Source organism: Chiloscyllium punctatum, chromosome 20 (genome assembly GCF_047496795.1).
Source record: "Chiloscyllium punctatum isolate Juve2018m chromosome 20, sChiPun1.3, whole genome shotgun sequence".
NCBI classification, from domain to species: domain Eukaryota; kingdom Metazoa; phylum Chordata; class Chondrichthyes; order Orectolobiformes; family Hemiscylliidae; genus Chiloscyllium; species Chiloscyllium punctatum.
The window spans coordinates 8,915,254-8,933,445 of NC_092758.1; the positions used below are offsets into that span (position 1 = coordinate 8,915,254).

Here is an 18,192-nt window from a genome sequence, read left to right on the forward strand (position 1 = left end):
GTTTCATTGTCCAACAACATTCACAACTCAATGTGGCAGGTCTGCAAAATTTACCAAATGTACTATTCTGAGGAAGGGTCACTTGACCCAAAACTCTGATTTCTCTCCACAGATGCTGCCAGACCTGCTGAGTGTTTCCAGCAATTTCTGTTTTTGTTGCTTATCAAATGTAAGCTCTGCAGACCTGCTGCATCTAGTGTGTTATGCTTTGGCTTGTCTATTGCACACTGTGTTGTAGCTTCACCAGATTGAGGCCTGATTTTTAGATACTTCTGGTGCTGCTCCTGGCATGTCCTCCTGCACTCATCATTGAATCAGGGTTGATCTCCCACTCTGATGGCAACAGTAAAGTGGAAGATATGTCAGACCATGAGGTGATAGATTGCAGTTGAAAGATATTCTGCTTTTGATGATGGCAAATAGTAGTTCATGGATGCCCAGTTTTGATTACCAGACATGCTTCAAGTCAATCCCATCTAGTACAGTGCAACACAGCATGATGGCAATACCCTCAATGTGAAGAAAATGATTATGTGGTGTCCACCCCTACCAACAGTGTAATGGGTGGATGCATATGTGACAGGTAGATTGGTGAGCATGAAGTCAAGTAGATTCTTCCCTTTAGATAGTTCCCACAATGCTGTTCCAGTGTAGTCAATTTGTCCTTTAGGACATGGCCAATTCAATCATTAGTGGTGCTATCAAGACACTCCTGCAGATAGTCCCCCATTAGAGTATAATCAGTGCCCTTGCCACCCTCAGAGCTTCCTCCAAGTGATGTTCAAAAGGGACGAATACCAATCTAATGGCCAAGGGTTAGTGGGGGTTGTAGGTGATAATCAGCTGGGGTAGGGGGGCTTTCCTTATCTTTGAGCTGGTATGATGAGATCTCATGGGGTTCAGAGGCAATGGTGAGGGAGACTTCTACCCAACTGCATACCACAGTGCTGCCACCTCCAGTGTGTCCATGGAATGGGGGTATAGCCAGGGGTGTTGATTCTAGTGTCTAGAATGTTGTCTTAAATGTGTGATTTGCACCTTATAGAGATGGAAATGTGTGAGACAATGGAGGGATTTGAAACAAGAAGTGGAATTTGTAATCGAGATGCAGCTTCGCTGGAGTAAATGACATTCAGCAAGTGCAGAGGTGATGGATAAATTGATTCCCTATAAATAATGATATGAGCAACATATCCTAGGAGGGCCACAAGGTTATGGAGGGCTGGACATGAAAGGTCAGCCAGGATTGCACGAGAATAGTCAAGACAAGAAGGAACAAAATCTTAACTCAGGGTTTCAGCAGCAACTGAGCTGGTGGAGTTGAGTGATGTTTGAGGTTGAAATGAATGAACATAATGATGATTGTGGGGGTGGCAGTTTAAGAATTTAGGACGTGGGGTTGTGGGATATTCAAACATGCACTTGTGAATTGGTAGACCAGCACACAAACAAGGGGTGAAGGGCCAGCAAACATGGGGTTAAGAGTGAGTAGGACTTGATATGGAATAACCTATGGAGTTGAGGATGAGTTTAGGATTATGAAAATAACAAAGTTGGAGACCAGCAATGAGAGTCTTGGACAAGTCTACATTTAACAAAATAGAAATGGATAATGTTAGCAGCAGCTAGGATGGGTAGGAAGCAGTAGTAAATCAGATCTTAACAATGGGATAAGAGCTAAACATGGGATCAAGTAAGATATCATTGTTACAGAGGGGTTTGGTTCAGCCTCAGACAAATAGGAATGATGGTAGTTCAATCAGAGCTGAGGAGACACAGTTTATGGAGGGCCCATATCCATGCAGTCAATGTTGCCAAAGTTGGACTGAAGGAAATCACAGCTCCTCCTGAGATGCTCAGACAGTCAAAATCTGATGAAGCAGTCAAGAGAGGTTGTGGTGAGGCAAAGCCAATTATTACCAATGTGCATTTGAAACTGAGGTTCTTGTGGTGCAATGGTAGTATCCCTACCTCTGAAGAAGGTCTGTATTCAAGTCTCACGTTGGGTTTGTGATAACATATCAGAACCGGTTAATTAAAATAACTACACTTGAAATTGTGTTGTTGGATGCACCTAGGTGACAAAAATGTTAAATAGATAAAGGAATCCCTTGAGAAATTTCACAGGTAAAGGTGTCTCCAAATGCCTATCTAGCACCTCGTCGGGAATGCGAAGATTTCTGGTTTTAGTTTAGTTGCTGGGCAGATTATTGGAATCATTCGTGGCAACTAGTCATTCCTGTCTGGACGTTATTTGATGTCCCATGTTCTTGTGGGCCCTATTAACATATTGTCACTATCCTTAAAGAACTTCCACTCCAATGATAACCTATCCCTTTCAGGCTTCCTCCTGCAGAAAATACATGTGCGGATTTCAAATTCTCATCACATTAATTTCGTTCCACTTATGATTTCGTTATTTTAATGAACAGTGCTGACATTAGCATAATCAGGGTGGTCATGCGGATTTAACTGGTTTAGAAGCGACTAATGCATTAGTTGCTAATTCCTGTTGGATTGTGTTAGCGTGAGTGACTGAGTTATACAGAGGGAAAGTGGCAAAGTAGAGGCACCGAGAAGAAGGCAGAGAAACAGAGGGGACACAGCCGGATATAGATGCAAAAAGCGAAGGTGCATTGACCGAAGTATAGAGACCAAGACAGAGAGGGAGAGATAGAGGCATAAGGAGAGAGGAACTGTTATTGGGAGGCAGAAAATGGACTAAGAGTCGCAAAGTGAGACAGAGATAGAGAGAGCACTACACACACGGGAACAGAGAGAGGGTGAGACGGAGGCATGCATACACGGGATCTGTGAGACAGAGACACAAAGAGGAACTAAGAGAGAGAGCGCGCCACACACAAACGGGAACAGAGAGAGACTGACACAAAAATGACCCGGGATCTGAGGGAGACAGACGAGGCCGTTGAGGTGGGTAGATTTGCTGTTCTGGTCTGCTGAATTAAAGCTGAGGGCATTACCGCAATTATTTTTAAATCTCAGCCTACAGTTTTCAATCACAACAATGCGTGGCGGGAAATGGAGAGATTTCGCCTCGTCCATTGTGGAGACTTTTATATGAGGACAAGAAACACTGAGCTGCAAAAGCAAACCTGTGACATCTCTCGGGTGGATACACTTAATGATCGGACCAATACAATATAGCTCATGGACATTAAATGATTTCTAAAACCTCACGGGTCTGCTTTCTGGTTAGCATCTGCCTGTTACTGGGCTTTGTCGAGACATAGTAATCTGAGCCTGAAATGATCAATGATCATCAGATCTCGGAGTCTAAGACATTGATCGACATTAACATCAAGGCGTTAGAACAAATCCTGCTCCAAAATATGGAAGCAACCATAAGCAAACGTGTGAAGACCAGGATACTGTGAAAACAAGTCAAAATTATTACAGAAATGCCAGTAATTTAACTGACTCGCCCCACCCACACTGATCTGAGCGGGATATTTGAAACAAGTTATAAAATGATACGAAAAATGATGGTGGCAAGATAAATGCAGCTGTATTTGGGACGACGTGTGTTGGATATCGCCCCCACACTCCCCCCCCCCCCCCCGCCATGATCCCAAATAAGGCAATTGCTGTAACCAATAGTCACGTCAGGGGGTGTCAAGATGTTTATAGAAGTAAATAATGGGGATAACAGCAGAAACCCCGGCTGGGGTTTTTATCCAGGCTCAGTCCTTCAGTCACCCCACCCTCCCCAGAGTATTCACCGGTTGGTGCTGTGCCCGCTGACCGCACTTTGCCTGATTCCATCTCCCCATCGTATCGGCCTCCCGTCTCCTCCAGGTCCCATGAGCTGTCAATGGACACAAGTAAAAAGAAAACCGCACCATGAGAGTGGGAATGAGAGAGATCTAATGCGTAAATTAACTTCAAACCAAAGGAAAGATGATAAGGGTAATAACATGAAGTAAAAACTAAACTGAGACAGAGGGGATGGAGAGGGGAGCTAAAATGTATGAAATGAGTTGAGGAAAGTTTTACTACCTGCTGCCTGTATGTCTCTGCAATGGCGAGTTATGGTACTCAGTGTTTTGTTGTTTAACCTGGAAAACATAAGAGGGCTTGTTTATTTTGAACTTGCTCGTCAATGCAGACAAAACACGAAGCTTTGAGACTGGTTGAATGTGTGTATTTCTGGAAGAAATACCGGCATCTCCAAATCATTTCTGGAATAAAGTCGACTGGGGTTGCTGACACTCCCTACTGTCATTCTCCGTATTCCCCCCATCGCGTTAAAAGTTAACAACACAGCTATCTAACATGCTTAAAGCAAACAGAGTCAGAGTCAGATACACACCGATACACACGGATCCTGAGCGTCACAGAGGTTGAGCTGTTTGTCTTGGTCCATTGATTTTAAGCAGAGCCATTAAAGGGTTAAACGTTAATTAAACAGAAGCCAATAAATGCAGCACGAACTAATGTTTCTGAGAGCTGGCGGTAAGAACAATTCAAGGTCAGAACGCAAACAGAATCTATAAGCGAGATCATTTGTAGTTGTGTTTTGCAGGCTGCAGTTTTAAAGCCAATAATTCTGATGGAACCGCATTTGACATTAATTAAATGCGTGTTTGCGGGGTTTGTTCAGCCTTCTCCGGCGCTGTATTAGCTGTCGGAATCCTTTCTTCTCACAAAAAAGCCTCTTTACACATGGTTCCAGATGATTTCCACTCGAAATACAAATTTACATAATGTATTTGCTTATACAGCTGACACGGGACAACCCTGAGCAATCAGCGAGATATTTTCACACACACACACACACACACACATATCTTTGCTCGAGGGACACCATTCCCCGCACATCAATATTAATTGAGGTTATCAGCTTGACAATATGGGGACATAAATGTTCCAAGCAGAGGTTTGTATTAGGGCTCATGAGTGTTACACATTCATCTGAATATTCATTCTGATGCCGTGGAGTATTTTGATAGATGCCACCACCCCACTAATTAACATATGACCGTGATATCGGTGAAAGGACAGATCTCCTTAAATCAATTCTCCCAATGCTATTAGCAACAGCCACCTCCCATCACCTTGTATGTCATTATCTATAACATGCCCACCCCGCAACTTAGTTAATGAGACTGAACTAATTAGACTTTAATTACAGTGGGATTCTGTGCTATGATTGCTTTCAGTTACTCAGTCCTGAATCTTTCAGCTTTGCAAAACGTAGGGAAGCAAAGCAAGTTTGAAAATAGTTGACTATGGTGCATCCGCCTGGAATATGTAGCCTGAAAAGCTGCTAGGAGCAGATTAGTGACTTTCAAAAGGCCAAGAGGATAGCTGTTTGAAAGGGAGAGACAATGCAAATGTTGTGAGGAAGAGAGGTGCTGTTAGCACTCATTGAGTCGCTCTTATGAAGAGCTAGCAGAGTTGCGATGGCCTGAATGGCCTCCTCCTGGGATTTTTATGATTCTGCATTATAATAGCTCCATCAAGGCACAACCTCAACAATTCACTCTGTTGCCGGCCACAGACTTAAATCACTCTCAAGGAATATAGTTCTCAATTTTTCAAATCCCTCCCCACCGTGTCTCTCGCTGGTAATGATCTCCCGGTAATTCAGATCGTTCAAGATCAACTATCTTTCTCAATCAATAAACAGAAACACTCCAACAACAATAGGCGACATAAAATATTATGCCTGATCACTCGGGAGTGATGAAACGTGTCGTTCGGAACCTTGGGCTTCGGGGTCGGACCTAATCCAGAGGAAGGAGTGCATGTGCTGTGTCCAATGTCCCGACTCACCGCTCACCATTTCTGCTAGGAGTCTCAATGACAATTCTCCACGGCACCTCTAACATCTATCTGCCCAGCGCGGCAATTATGGGGATGGGGGGATAATTCCACTCCTGCTCCAAATACATTTCTTGCCACAGTGGAACATTTCCAAAACGCGCTAATAATTCTTATTGTTTTGGGGGGAGATAGGGCGAAATCGTAAAACCTTCCTTTGTTTTGAGTTGAGGCGGCTACGGTTTCGCTTCGTGTAGCGCAGAGACCCAATCTAGGCCAGAGCTGGAGTGGTAACTAATTCTGGAGATTTCCCAGTGAGGCTGTATATTTTAAATCAGCAGGTAATTGTGGTGGTCCGGAAAAAGTTCGTATTGAAATTAAAAAACTGGAATGGAGGCAGCGGATCCCCGCTAGACTTCCATGGAATATATTCAGATTAAAACAGAAAAGGGGTCGTGATTAAACTGAGAATTCTCACAAAACAGTACTGAGCTGGTCTGCATCTGAAGGTGAAGTGGGGCGGCGGGTTGCGGAGGGAGTTCACGCTCTGGGTTGATCCCACTCGATGACGAGATCATTTGGGACATAGACTCTGCAGCGGGCTCGCTCCCCATAATCTGCCCAAAAGCCTTTTTTTTAACTGTATAACCAGAGATCTGCTGCACACCTTTTGTTCAACTCAGTCTCCCCATGAGACACCTGTTAATGTATGAACTGTCCGAGGAGATGGGCTGTTGTGAAGTTATCAAAGCGGTTGCAAGGAATGACTGTAGTAGACTGGAAGCCTCTTAAATATCCGGGTTCGAGCCCCCTGCAAGTCCCCTGCCCCCCCCCCCCCGCGGGGCTGCGAGTATTTGACATATCCGAAAGGATAATGGTCATGGAACCAAATATTGGAAAACATCTATTTTCCCGAAGAAAACCAGAAATGCTGTTTTACAGATGTGTATATCTCAATGAGCGTGTGTGTGTGTGTGTGTGAGACGGATAGCAAGAATTCCTCGTTCCGATCGGAATTAACTTCGGGAAAGTCCGCACGAACGAAAAAAGCAAATTCAGTCAGAACTTTAGCGGGACAAAATTTGGAAGTTGGAACTTTGTAGAGAGATGGAAACGGGGTCTTATTTCATCAGTCTTTCAAAGGTCCAGTATGGTGAAAATTGACCGAATAGGCTGCCGGGTTCTCTATCATGAGCACCCTAATTTCAGAGGCGGGGGTGGGGTGCTCGGTAAATGGGGAAAGATAATGACAGAGATGACAGCAAACCAGGCGCGCAAACAAAAGCTGAATTCTGCGGATCTGAAAAAAGTGCTGAGGAGATATAGTCTGAAAACCTCACACCGGACCCGAAGCTGTTTCTCTCTGCACAGATGCTGCCAGTCCTGCTGAGTTTCTCCAGCACATTCCGGGCTTGTTTAAAGGGGTGACATAACACTTGGGCTCAATTTCCTTGACTCGCGAGCATTTGGTTGACGGGACTCGGTCTTACCTCACTCGGCGCTTTAGCTCCCACGCCAAAGAGCAGACCATTCGGCCCGCCGCCTGCCTGCCCGCCGCCGGCTCTCAGGAACATGAAGTCGCTGCTGGCCGATCCCGGGCTCCGGCGCTCGGTGTAACGGTAAACCTGCGAAGGGAGGCGGCCAGCGGTCACCTCGGCACCGGCCACCGGCAGCTGGCGACGCGCCTCGGGCTTGGCGGAGCGGCTCCTCCGGGGGAAGCAGCAAGCGGCGGCGGGGGAAAGCCCGCGACTGGACACGGCGTCCCGGTGACACCGGAGCAGAGCCAGTATCAGGATAGCGACCAGGAACAAGAAGGAGACCGAGCCCAGGGAAACGATCAGGTAGAGGGTGAGGTCGGTGCTGAGCTCGGGCTCTCCGGTAGAGTCTGACCGGGGATCTGGTAACGGAGCGTCCACTGCCGTTAACAGAATGGTGACGGTGGCGGAGAGAGGGGGTAGCCCGTTGTCTTTGGCCTGGACGATGAGAGTTTGCTGGGATGCGTCCTCAGCACCGAAGCGGCGGGCCAGACGAATCTCTCCGGTCTGCCTCTCCAGGTGGAATAGCTCCCGGTCGGTAGCCTGCAGCAGGCGGTACGAGAGGTGGCCGTTCGGCCCCTCGTCCGCGTCTACCGCCGTCACCTTGACCGCCAGCCAGCCCGGCCCGGCCGAGCGAGGCACCGTCTCCGCCGCCACCGAGCCGTCCCGGGCCAGCGGCGACACAATTACCGGGCCATTATCGTTCCGGTCAACGATGAGAACGTGCACCGTGGTGTTGCTGCTGAGCGGCGTAAAGCCGGCGTCCTGCGCCTGAATTTGCACTCGGAAACCCCGGAGCTGCTCGTAGTCAAAGGAGCGGAGAGCGTACAGCCTCCCGGTATCCGAGTTTACCGACACGTACGTGGAGATGGGCATCCCGCGGAGCGGCTCGTTCACGATCGAGTAGGACACGTACGAGTTCTGGTTCAGATCGGGGTCCTCGGCGCTGACCGAACAGATCGAGGCACCCGGGGCATTATTCTCCGGGACTCGCACCGTGTATGAAGACCGGCTGAACCGGGGCGGATTGTCATTAACATCGGAGACCCGGACGGTGATGGTCCGGTTACTGGACAACGGCGGGGTTCCGCCGTCTCTCGCCTCCACCGTCACGTTATATTCCGGTACGGTCTCCCGGTCGAGTCGGTGCTCGGTGACCAAAGTGTAATAGCGGCGGAAAGAAGGCAGCAGCTTGAACGGGAGCTTTCCGGTACCGGCCCCAGTGTCGCTCAGACGGCAGCTGACCCGGCCGTTCGCTCCGCTGTCCCGGTCGGTAACGCTGATCAGGGCGATGACCGTTCCCGGGGAGGCGTCCTCGGACACCGGGCTGGACACGGAGGTGAGGGCGATCTCCGGTGGGTTATCGTTAACGTCCAGCAGTTCCAGCAGCACGTGGCAATGGGCGGCTACCGAATTCGCTCCCAGGTCTTTGGCTTGGACAAAGATCTCGTGGACCGGGCAGTCCTCATAGTCTAACGGAGCGCGCACCCGGAGCTGACCGGTCTGCGGATCCAGCGAGAACAGCTCCCGGACCGCCTGCGCCGCGTGCTGCCCGAAAGAGTAGACTATTCGGCCATTGGAGCCCTCATCAGGGTCGGTAGCGTTCAGCCGGAGGAGCAGGGTCCCGGCAGGAGCATTCTCCGCCAATCTCACGGTGTACACCGGCTGCGGAAACACCGGCGGGTTGTCGTTCGCGTCCAGCACCCGGACCGTGATGAGGACGCTCCCGGATTTCTTTGGCGAGCCTCCGTCCACCGCGGTCAGCACCAGCCGGTGAACGGACTCGGTTTCCCGGTCCAGGGGACGGTCCAGGACTAACTCGGCGGATTGGCGGCGCTCGCTCCGGCTTTGCACCTCGAGGACAAAGTGCTCGTTCGGGCTCAGCCGGTAACCGCGGAGGGAGTTGGTTCCCACGTCCGGGTCGTGGGCGCTCTCCAGCGGGAAGCGAGCTCCCGGAGCCGCCGATTCGGTGATTTCCAACCGGAGCTGCGCGTTGGGGAAACTCGGAGCGTTATCGTTCACATCCAGGATCTCAATCTCCGCCTGGTACAGCTCCAGGGGATTCTCAATCACAATCTCCAGGTTCAGGAAACACGCAGCCCTCAATCCGCACAGTTGCTCCCTGTCCACTTTCTCGTTAACGAACAGCACCCCGTTCTCCAAATTCACTTCCAGGTACCGTTTCGAGGCCCCGGACACGATCCGGAACCTCCGCGCGGACAGCTCGCCCACATTCAATCCCAGGTCGTCCGCGATATTCCCAACAAAAGCCCCGTGTTTCAACTCCTCGGGAATAGAGTAACGAATCTGCCCGCTCGCTCCCTCCAAACAACTCAGGAGAACACACAAGAGAACCTGCTTTCCTCCCGTCCCAGCCATATCACTGCTGATCGGCCCGTCTGGACCGAGTCTAGCCCCTGTCCGCTGCACCCTATTTAAGGGGTTGGGGGGGGTGAAATGAAAACTTTTTTTGGTTTCAGAGCTCCAAGTTGAAGCTCAGGGATGAGCCCGAGCTTTCAGGAAGCTCTGGCCCCCATTGTAAACCATGATTCCGGCTCATTGTCTCTCGTCTCTCCGCCCAGCACGATCTCGCTGCCAGCTGACTGTGTTTCACAGCCCCGGGGATGGTCGGAACACTGCTCCTGTCTTGCTGCTGTGCTGTGTTTAATGGTGAGAAGGAAGGGAGGGTAGGAGGAGAGGGAGGGAGGACTGGGAGCGCCCCCACCCTCCCCTGCTTGCATTTCAGCACCGCAACAGAGGAACAGCGCTATGCAGACACTGGCTCCACTGCGCCTTCTGAAATACATGGCGATTCGTGGGTCGCCTTCAGAGGCAGATCATCCCCCGGTGTTATTTCTGTACTCCCCGCCCATTCATTCAACAACGGAGTCTCGAGAAGCGCTTACCAGGTCGCCCCAGGTACCCGTTGAAGCACACCCAGGAAAGTTAGAATCACAGAATCATAGAGATGGAAACAGACCCTTCGGTTCAACTCGCCCATGATGATCAGACATAGAATCATAGAGTTATAGAGATGTACAGCACAGAAGCAGACCCTTCGGTCCAACTTGTCCATGCCGACCAGATATCCTAACCTAATCAAGTCCCATTTGCCAGCACTTGGCCCATGTCCCTCTGACTCCCTCTCCACAGCCGCTGCCTAATCTGTTGAGTACTTCTAGCATTTTCTGCCTCTTTCCGATCTACAGGATTGACATTTTGGAGATCTTTGTCTATTGTTCTTGCATCTTGCTTTTCCTATAATCTCCAGCATCCAGGCTAGCCCAGTGAAATCCCCCAACCAGAACTGCGAACAGCCAGGGAATCTGTTTACAAACTATTTTCAACAAGTTCTGGTCGAACCTAGGAATATTTCCTCCCGAGATGTTGTAATTGAAGGAGGATGTTGTATTGAATACACTCAACCTAGGAGATACACACAGGTTAACATGTGTGAGGCTGAGGGGACCGGACAGAGTAGGTGCTGAAAGGATGTTTCCCCTTAGCATAGAGTAAGAAATCTACAACATAGAAAAAGTCCCTTCGGCCCATCTATGCCAGTCAAAAACAACCCCCTCACTATTCTAAGCCCATTTCCCAGCACTTGGCCTGTAGCCCTGCATGTCTTGGCATTGCAGTGCACATCAAAATCTTCGATGTGATGAGAGTTTCTGCCTCTGGCCCCCTTAATAGGAATCCTAAATTAATCTCATCCCATTTGCCAGATTTGGCCCATATCCCTCTAAATCCTATTCATATTTTCATCCAGATACCTTTTAAATGTTGTAATCATACCAGCCTCCACCACTTCCTCTGGCAGTTCATTCCATACACATACCGTCCTCTGTGTGAAAAAGTTACCCCTCGGGTCCTTTTCAAATCTTTCCCTTCTCATCTTGAAACTATGCCCTCTAATTTTGGACTCCTCTACTCTGGGAAAAAGACCTTGCTTCTTCACTCTATCCATGCCCCTCATGAATTTATAAACTTCTATAAGGTCACCCCTAGGCTCCAGGAAAGTAGCCCCAGCCTGTTCAGTCTCTCTCTATTGTTCAAACCCTCCAAGTTATGTAGAAGGAATCCATTACCACAAAGCATACATCATCTTTTTTTCAAAAAAACAAATCCTAATTGGGCTGGTCAGTGGCGTTATTATAAATCACTGGAGCAGGTATGACATTAACCTGGCTCAGAGATAAGGACACTACCACTTCACCACAACGGTCCTCATGCTAACTTGTTGAATGCAAAGGTAAGACTGTAGCATTTGCAGTGATCTTCAGATGGAAGTGGCCAGTGGATGATCCACCTCAGCCTCCTCCAATGGTTCCCTTCAGATGCCAGTTTCCATCCAATTCTATTCACTCCATGTGATATCAAGAGATGGTTGGAGATACTAGACACTGCAAAGGCTATGGGCATTCTGGCAATAGTATTGATGAGTTGTGCTCCAGAATTTGACACCCCAAGCTCTTCCTGTACAGTTACAACTCTGGTATCTAGCCAACAACGTGGAAAATTGCCCAGATATGTCCTTTACATAAAAAGCAGGACAAATCCAAACCAGCCAATTAGCAACCCATCAGTTTAATTTCAGTCACCAGTAAAGTGATGGGAGGTGTCCCCCTCAGTGATGCCCAGTTCCAAAGAGTAACCCACCCAGACCCATTTCCCTCTGACTAATGCACCTAACACTATGGGCAATTTAGAATGGCCAATTCACCTAACCTGCACATCTTTGGACTGTGGCGGGAAACCAGAGCACCAAGAGGAAACCCATACAATGTGCAAACTCCATACAGACAGACAACCAAGGTTGGAATTGAAATGGGGACCCTGGTGCTGTGAGGCAGCAGTACTAACCACTGAGCCACCACTGGGGTGGCATGGTGGCTCAGTGGTTAGCACTGCTGCCTCACAGAACCAGGGACTCGGGTTCAATCCCTGTCTTGGAAAACTGTCTGTGTGAAGTTTGCACATTCTCTCATGTCTGCATGGATTTCTTTTGGGTGCTCCGGTTACCTCCCATAGTCCAAAGATGTGCAGGTTAGGTGAACTGACCATGCTAAATTGCCTGTAGTGTTAGGTGCATTAGTCAGGGGTAAATGTAAGGTAATGGGTCTGGGTGGGTTGCTCTTCGGAGGGTTGGTATGGGCTTGTTGGGTGGAAGGGCCTGCTTCTACATTGTAGGGAATCTAATCTAATCAAAATACTCCTGACATTCAAAGGTGTTACAGTCATGAATCCCCTGCTATCAACACCTTGGAGATTATCATTGACAAGAAACTCAACTGGACCCACTATATAAATACACTGGAACAGCAGCATGTCAGAGACTCAGAATGCAGTGATGAGTACCTCATCTCCTGATTCACAAAACCTGTCCACCATCTATAAGTCATAAATCAAAGTGTGATGGATTATTCACCACGTGCCTGGATGAGTACAGTGACAACAACATTCAAGAAACTTGATGCTATCCGAGACAAAGCAGCCCCCTTGTTTGACACCACATCCACAAGCATCCACTCACTTCACCATTGGTGGTCACTGGCAGCAGTGTGTACCATCTACAAAATGCACTGTAGAAACTCACCAATTTACAAACTGCACCTTCCAAACCCACAATCACTTCCATCTAGAAAGTCACAGATTCATGGGAACACCACCACTTGCAAGTTCCCCTCCAAGCCACTCACCATCTTCACTTTGAAATATATTGCTGTTCTTTCTGTGTCATTTGGTCAAAATCCTGGGACTCTTTCCCTAAGGTCATTGTAGATCAACCTACAGCACATGGTCTGCACTTGTCCAAAAAGGCAGTTCACCACCACCTTCTTAAGGGTAACAATGGATGGGCTATAAATGCTGGCCAGTCAGCAATGCCCAGATCCAATAAGCATGATTTGGAGATGCCAGTGTTGGACTGGGGTGTACAAAGTTAAAAATTACACAACACCAGGTTATGATCCAATAAGGTGGAGGTGCCAGTGCTGAACTGGGTTGGACAAAGTCAGAATTCACATGACACCAGGTTATCATCCAACAGGTTTATTTGAAATCACGCAAGTTTTTGGAGTGCAACCTCGTTGGCATATGTGGTGAGAGATCAAGGCACACAGCCACAGAGATCATAGACAGATAGGTCAAGGGCAGAGAGGTCAAAAGGTCAAGCAACTGGTATCGTGGGAGTGTCAGATAATATGTCTCTGCAGGTGACCAAGACAGTCTTGCTGTGTAAAGTATTTATAAAGTCATTGTCAGTGCTGTGCTGTCATGACAATCAGGTAGAGCAATAGGAATATACAAAAGAAGACATCTCAGATCAGACACTGAACTGTAGGTGTGAGGCTTTGTTCAGAATCTGTCAGCGTTTTAGCTTGGAATCAGGCTGGTTTTATTCTGAAAGCTGGAATCAATAAGGTGCCAAATTGACTGACTGTGACTACAAATTGTGTGTTTTTTTGAACAAAATACAATTGACATCGACTTTATAAACACTTTACACTCTGTCTAACACTCTTGGTCACCTGCAGAGATAGATTATCTAACACTCCACTCACACCTGTTATATGATCTTTTGATCTCTCTGCCCTTGATCTCTCTGCATATAAACTCTGAGTCTGTGCTGTGCTCTCTCATTGCACCTGAAGAAGGCACTGCACTCCAAAAGCTGATTTCAAATAAACCTGTTGGACTATAACCTGGTGTTACGTAACTTCTGACCATGTCCCATGAGTGATTAAAAACATAGGGAGGTGCCCTGTATTAATGAATTCTGATCCTGCTCAGCTTCCTTGCCAACACTTTACATGACTGCCATGGTTCAGCTTTGATTTGGAGGTGCCTCCCACCTCCCACCATGTATGTGGCAGGTACTCATGAGACTCAGCCAACATCTTGTCTGCAGTGTCTATCTCATACACTGCAGACAAATGCCCTGAGGCATGGTATATAGGTGAGACCAAGCAGATGCTATGACACCTGATGAATGGACACCATGCAATGATCCAGGTAGGAATGTTCCCTCCCAGTCAGGGAACGTTTCAGCGGTCTGGGACATTCAGCTTCAGACCTTCAGGTGACCATTCTCCAAGGCTGGCTTCAGGACAAGCAACAATGCAAACTGGCCAAGCAGAAGCCGATAGCCCCATTCAGTACACATAGGGATTGGCTCAATATGCATAAATCCATGTTAGATTCTGTAAGTCCCACTTAATAGAATAAGTCTGACTCAACATTGGTACACAGACAGACTTTAGCCTCACACCTTTAATGCATTGTCTGAGTTCAGACGGCACCTACTCCTAGAAAAGCTGAAGCTATCTTGAGAATGTAACTTAAAAGGAGTTCTGGGATTTACATATTGAAGAACTGAAACTAGCATATTACATTCTAAAAGATGGAAGACTTAGAGTTATAGAGATGTACAGCATGGAAACAGACAGTTTGGTCCAACCCATCCATGCCGATCAGATATCCCAACCTAATCTAGTCACACCTGCCAGCACCCGGCCCATGTCCCTCCAAACCCTTCCTATTCATATACCCATCCAAATGCCTCTTAAATGTTGCAATTCTACCAGCCTCCACCACATCCTCTGGCAGCTCATTCCATACTCGTACCACCCTCTGAGCGAAAAAGTTGCCCCTTAGGTCTCTTTTCTTTCTTTCCCCTCTCACCCTAAACCTATGCCCTCTAGTTCTGGACTCCCCCATCCCAGGGAAAAGACTTTGTCTATTTACCTTATCCATGCCCCTCATAATTTTGTAAACCTCTATAAGGTCACCCCTCAGCCTCTGACACTCCAGCAAAAACAGCCCCAGCCTGTACAGCTCTCCCAAGAGCTCAAATCCTCCAACCCTGGCAACATCCTTGTAAATCTTTTCTGAACCCTTTCAAGTTTCACAACATCTTTCCGATAGGAAGGAGACGAGAATTGCATGCAATATTCAAACAGTGGCCTAACCAATGTCCTGTACAGCCGCAACATGATCTCCCAACTCCTGTGCTCAATACTCTGAAAAATAAAGGAAAGTATACCAAATGCCTTCTTCACTATCCGATCTACCTGTGACTCCACTTTTTAGGAGCTATGAACCTGCACTCCAAGGTCTCTTTGTTCAGCAACACTGCCTAGGACCTTACCATTAAGTGTATAAGTCCTGCTAAGATTTGCTTTCCCAAACTGCAGCAGCTAGCATTTATCTAAATTAAACTCCATCTGCCCCTCTCGGCCCATTGGCCCATCTGGTCAAGATCCTGCTGTAATCTGAGGTAACCCTCTTCGCTGTCCACTACACCTCCAATTTTGGTGTCATCTGCAAATTACTAACCGTACCTCTTATGCTTGCATCCAAATTATTTATGTAAATGACAAAAAGTACAGAACCCAGCACCGATTCTTGTGGCACTACACTGGTCACAGGCCTCCAGTCTGAAAAACAACCTTCCACCACCACCCTATCTGTCTTCTACCTTTGAGCCAGTTCTGTATCCAAATGGCTAGTTCTCTCTCATTTCCATGAGATCTAACCTTGCTAATCAGTCTCCCATGGGGGACTTTGTTGAATGCCTTACTGAAGTCCATACAGATCACACCTACCGCTCTGCCCTCATCAATCCTCATTTTTACGTCTTCAAAAAACTCAATCAAGTTTGTGAGACATGATTTCCCAAGCACAAAACCATGTTGACTATCCCTAATCAGTCCTTGCCTTTCCAAATACATGTACATCCTGTCCCTCATGATTCCCTTCAATAACTTGCCCACCACCGAGGTCAGGCTCACCAGTCTATAGTTCCCTGACTTGTTCTTGTCACCCTTTTTAAACAGTGGCACCATGTTTGCCAACCTCCAGTCTTCCAGCACCTCACCTGTGACTATCAATGATATAAATATCTCAGCAAGAGGCCCAGCAAACACTTCTCTAGCTTCCCACAGAGTTCTTGGGTACACCTGATCAGGTCCTGGGGATTTATCCACCTTTAGCTGTTTCAAGACATCCAGCACTTCCTCCACTGTAATCTGAACATTTTGCAAGATTTCACCATTTATTTCCCTACAGTCTATATCTTCCATATCCTTTTCCAAAGAAAATACTGATACAAAATATTCATTTAGTATCTCCCACATTTTCTGTGGCTCCACACAAAGGCCGTCTTGATGATCTTTGAGGGGCCCTATTCTCTCCCTAGTTACCCTAATGCCCTTAATGTATTTGTAAAAACCCTTTGGATTTTCCTTAATTTTTTTTGCCAAAGCTATCTCATGTCCCCTTTTTGTCCTCCTGATTTCCCTCTGAAGTATACTCCAACTTCCTTTATACTCTTCTAAGGATTCATTCGATCTATCCTGTCTATACCTTACATATGCTTCCTTCTTTTTCTTAACCAAACCCACAATTTCTTTCGGCACCCTGCATTCCCTATACCTACCAGCCTTTCCTTTCACCCTAATAGGAATATACTTTCTCTGGATTCTTGTTATCTCATTTATGAAGGTTTTCCATTTTCTAGCCATCCCTTTACCTGCGAATATCTGCCCCCAATCAGCTTCTGAAAGTTCTTGCCTAATAGCATCAAAATTGGCCTTTCTCCAATTTACAACTTCAACTTTTAGGTCTGGTCTTCCTTTTCCGTCATTATTTTAAATCTAATAAAATTATGGTCGCTGGCCCCAAAGTGCTCCCCCATGACATCTCAGTCACCTTATTTCCCAAGAGTAGGTCAAGTTTTGCACCTTCTATAGTAGTTACATCCACATACTGAACCAGAAAATTGTCTTGTATGCACTTAAGAAATTCCTCTCCATCTAAATCTCTAACACTATGGCAGACCCAGTCTATGTTTCGAAAGTTAAAATCCCCGACCATAACCACCCTATTATTTTTAAGGATAGCTGAGATCTCCTTACAAGTTTGTTTCTCAATTTCCCTCTGACTATTAGGGGGTCTATAATACAATCCCAATAAGCTGATATCCCTTTCTTGTTTCTCAGTTTCACCCAAATAGCGTCCCTGGATGTATTTCCAGGAATATCCTCCCTCAGCACAGCTGTAATACTATCGCTTATCAAAAATGCCACTCCCCCTCCTATCTTGCCTCCCTTTCTATCCTTCCTGTAGCATTTATATCCTGGAACATTGAGCTGCCAGCCCTGCCCATCCCTGTCCATCCCTGAGCCATGTTTCTGTAATTGCTATGATATCCCAGTCCATGTATTGAAATAAATGCAGTTTAATTTATTAGTCCTGCCTTGACCCTGCCTACCCTGACAGTTTGACTCGCTTCTGTTCTCAACTGCTCTCGTCTCAGATTGATCTCTTTCCTCACTATCTCCCTGAGTATCACCCCACCTCCTCCCACCTCCCCCCATCCCACCCCTCCACCCTACTAGTTTAAATCCTCCTGAGCAGCTCTCGCAAATTTTCCTGCCAGTATATTAGTCGCCTTCCAATTTGGATGCAATCCGTCCTTCTTGTACAGGTCACGTCTACCCCAAAAGAGATTCCAATGAGCCAAAAAATGTGAATCCTTCTCCCATACACCAGTTCCTCAGCCATGCATTCATCTGCTCTATCCTCCTATTCCTGCCCTCACTAGCTCGTAGCACTGGGAGTAGTCCAGACATTACTACTTTTAAGGACCTCCTTTTTAAATTTCTGCCTAGCTCCCTGTAATCTCCCTTCAGAATTTTATTCTTTTCCCTTCCAATGTCGTTGGTTCCAATGTGGACAATGACCTCTTGCTGGCCCCTCTCCCCTGTGAGAACATTCTGCACCCTCTCTGAGACATCCTTGATCCTGGCACCAGGGAAACAACACACCATTCTGCTTTTTCTCTGCTGGACACAGACACGTCTGTCTGTAC

At 47.2% G+C, this 18,192-nt stretch overlaps 1 protein-coding gene across 3 annotated transcripts in view; it reads right to left on the reverse strand.

The window, feature by feature from the left end:
• The window catches only part of LOC140491858 (protocadherin-10-like), a 41,493-nt gene extending 31,397 nt beyond the window's left edge, over window positions 1–10,096 (reverse strand). The window contains exons 1-3 of one of the 3 annotated variants that reach the window (XM_072590271.1): window positions 7,275–10,096; window positions 4,018–4,076; window positions 3,741–3,826 (exon numbers count right to left, since the gene is read on the reverse strand). In XM_072590271.1, the coding sequence (XP_072446372.1) occupies window positions 3,741–3,826; window positions 4,018–4,076; window positions 7,275–9,698 (2,569 nt within the window). In that variant the 5' untranslated portion in view covers window positions 9,699–10,096. The remainder of the gene's footprint in view (window positions 1–3,740; window positions 3,827–4,017; window positions 4,077–7,274) is intronic. The other 2 variants (XM_072590272.1, XM_072590273.1) reach the window with 2 other exon arrangements.
• Window positions 10,097–18,192: the final 8,096 nt, after the last annotated feature.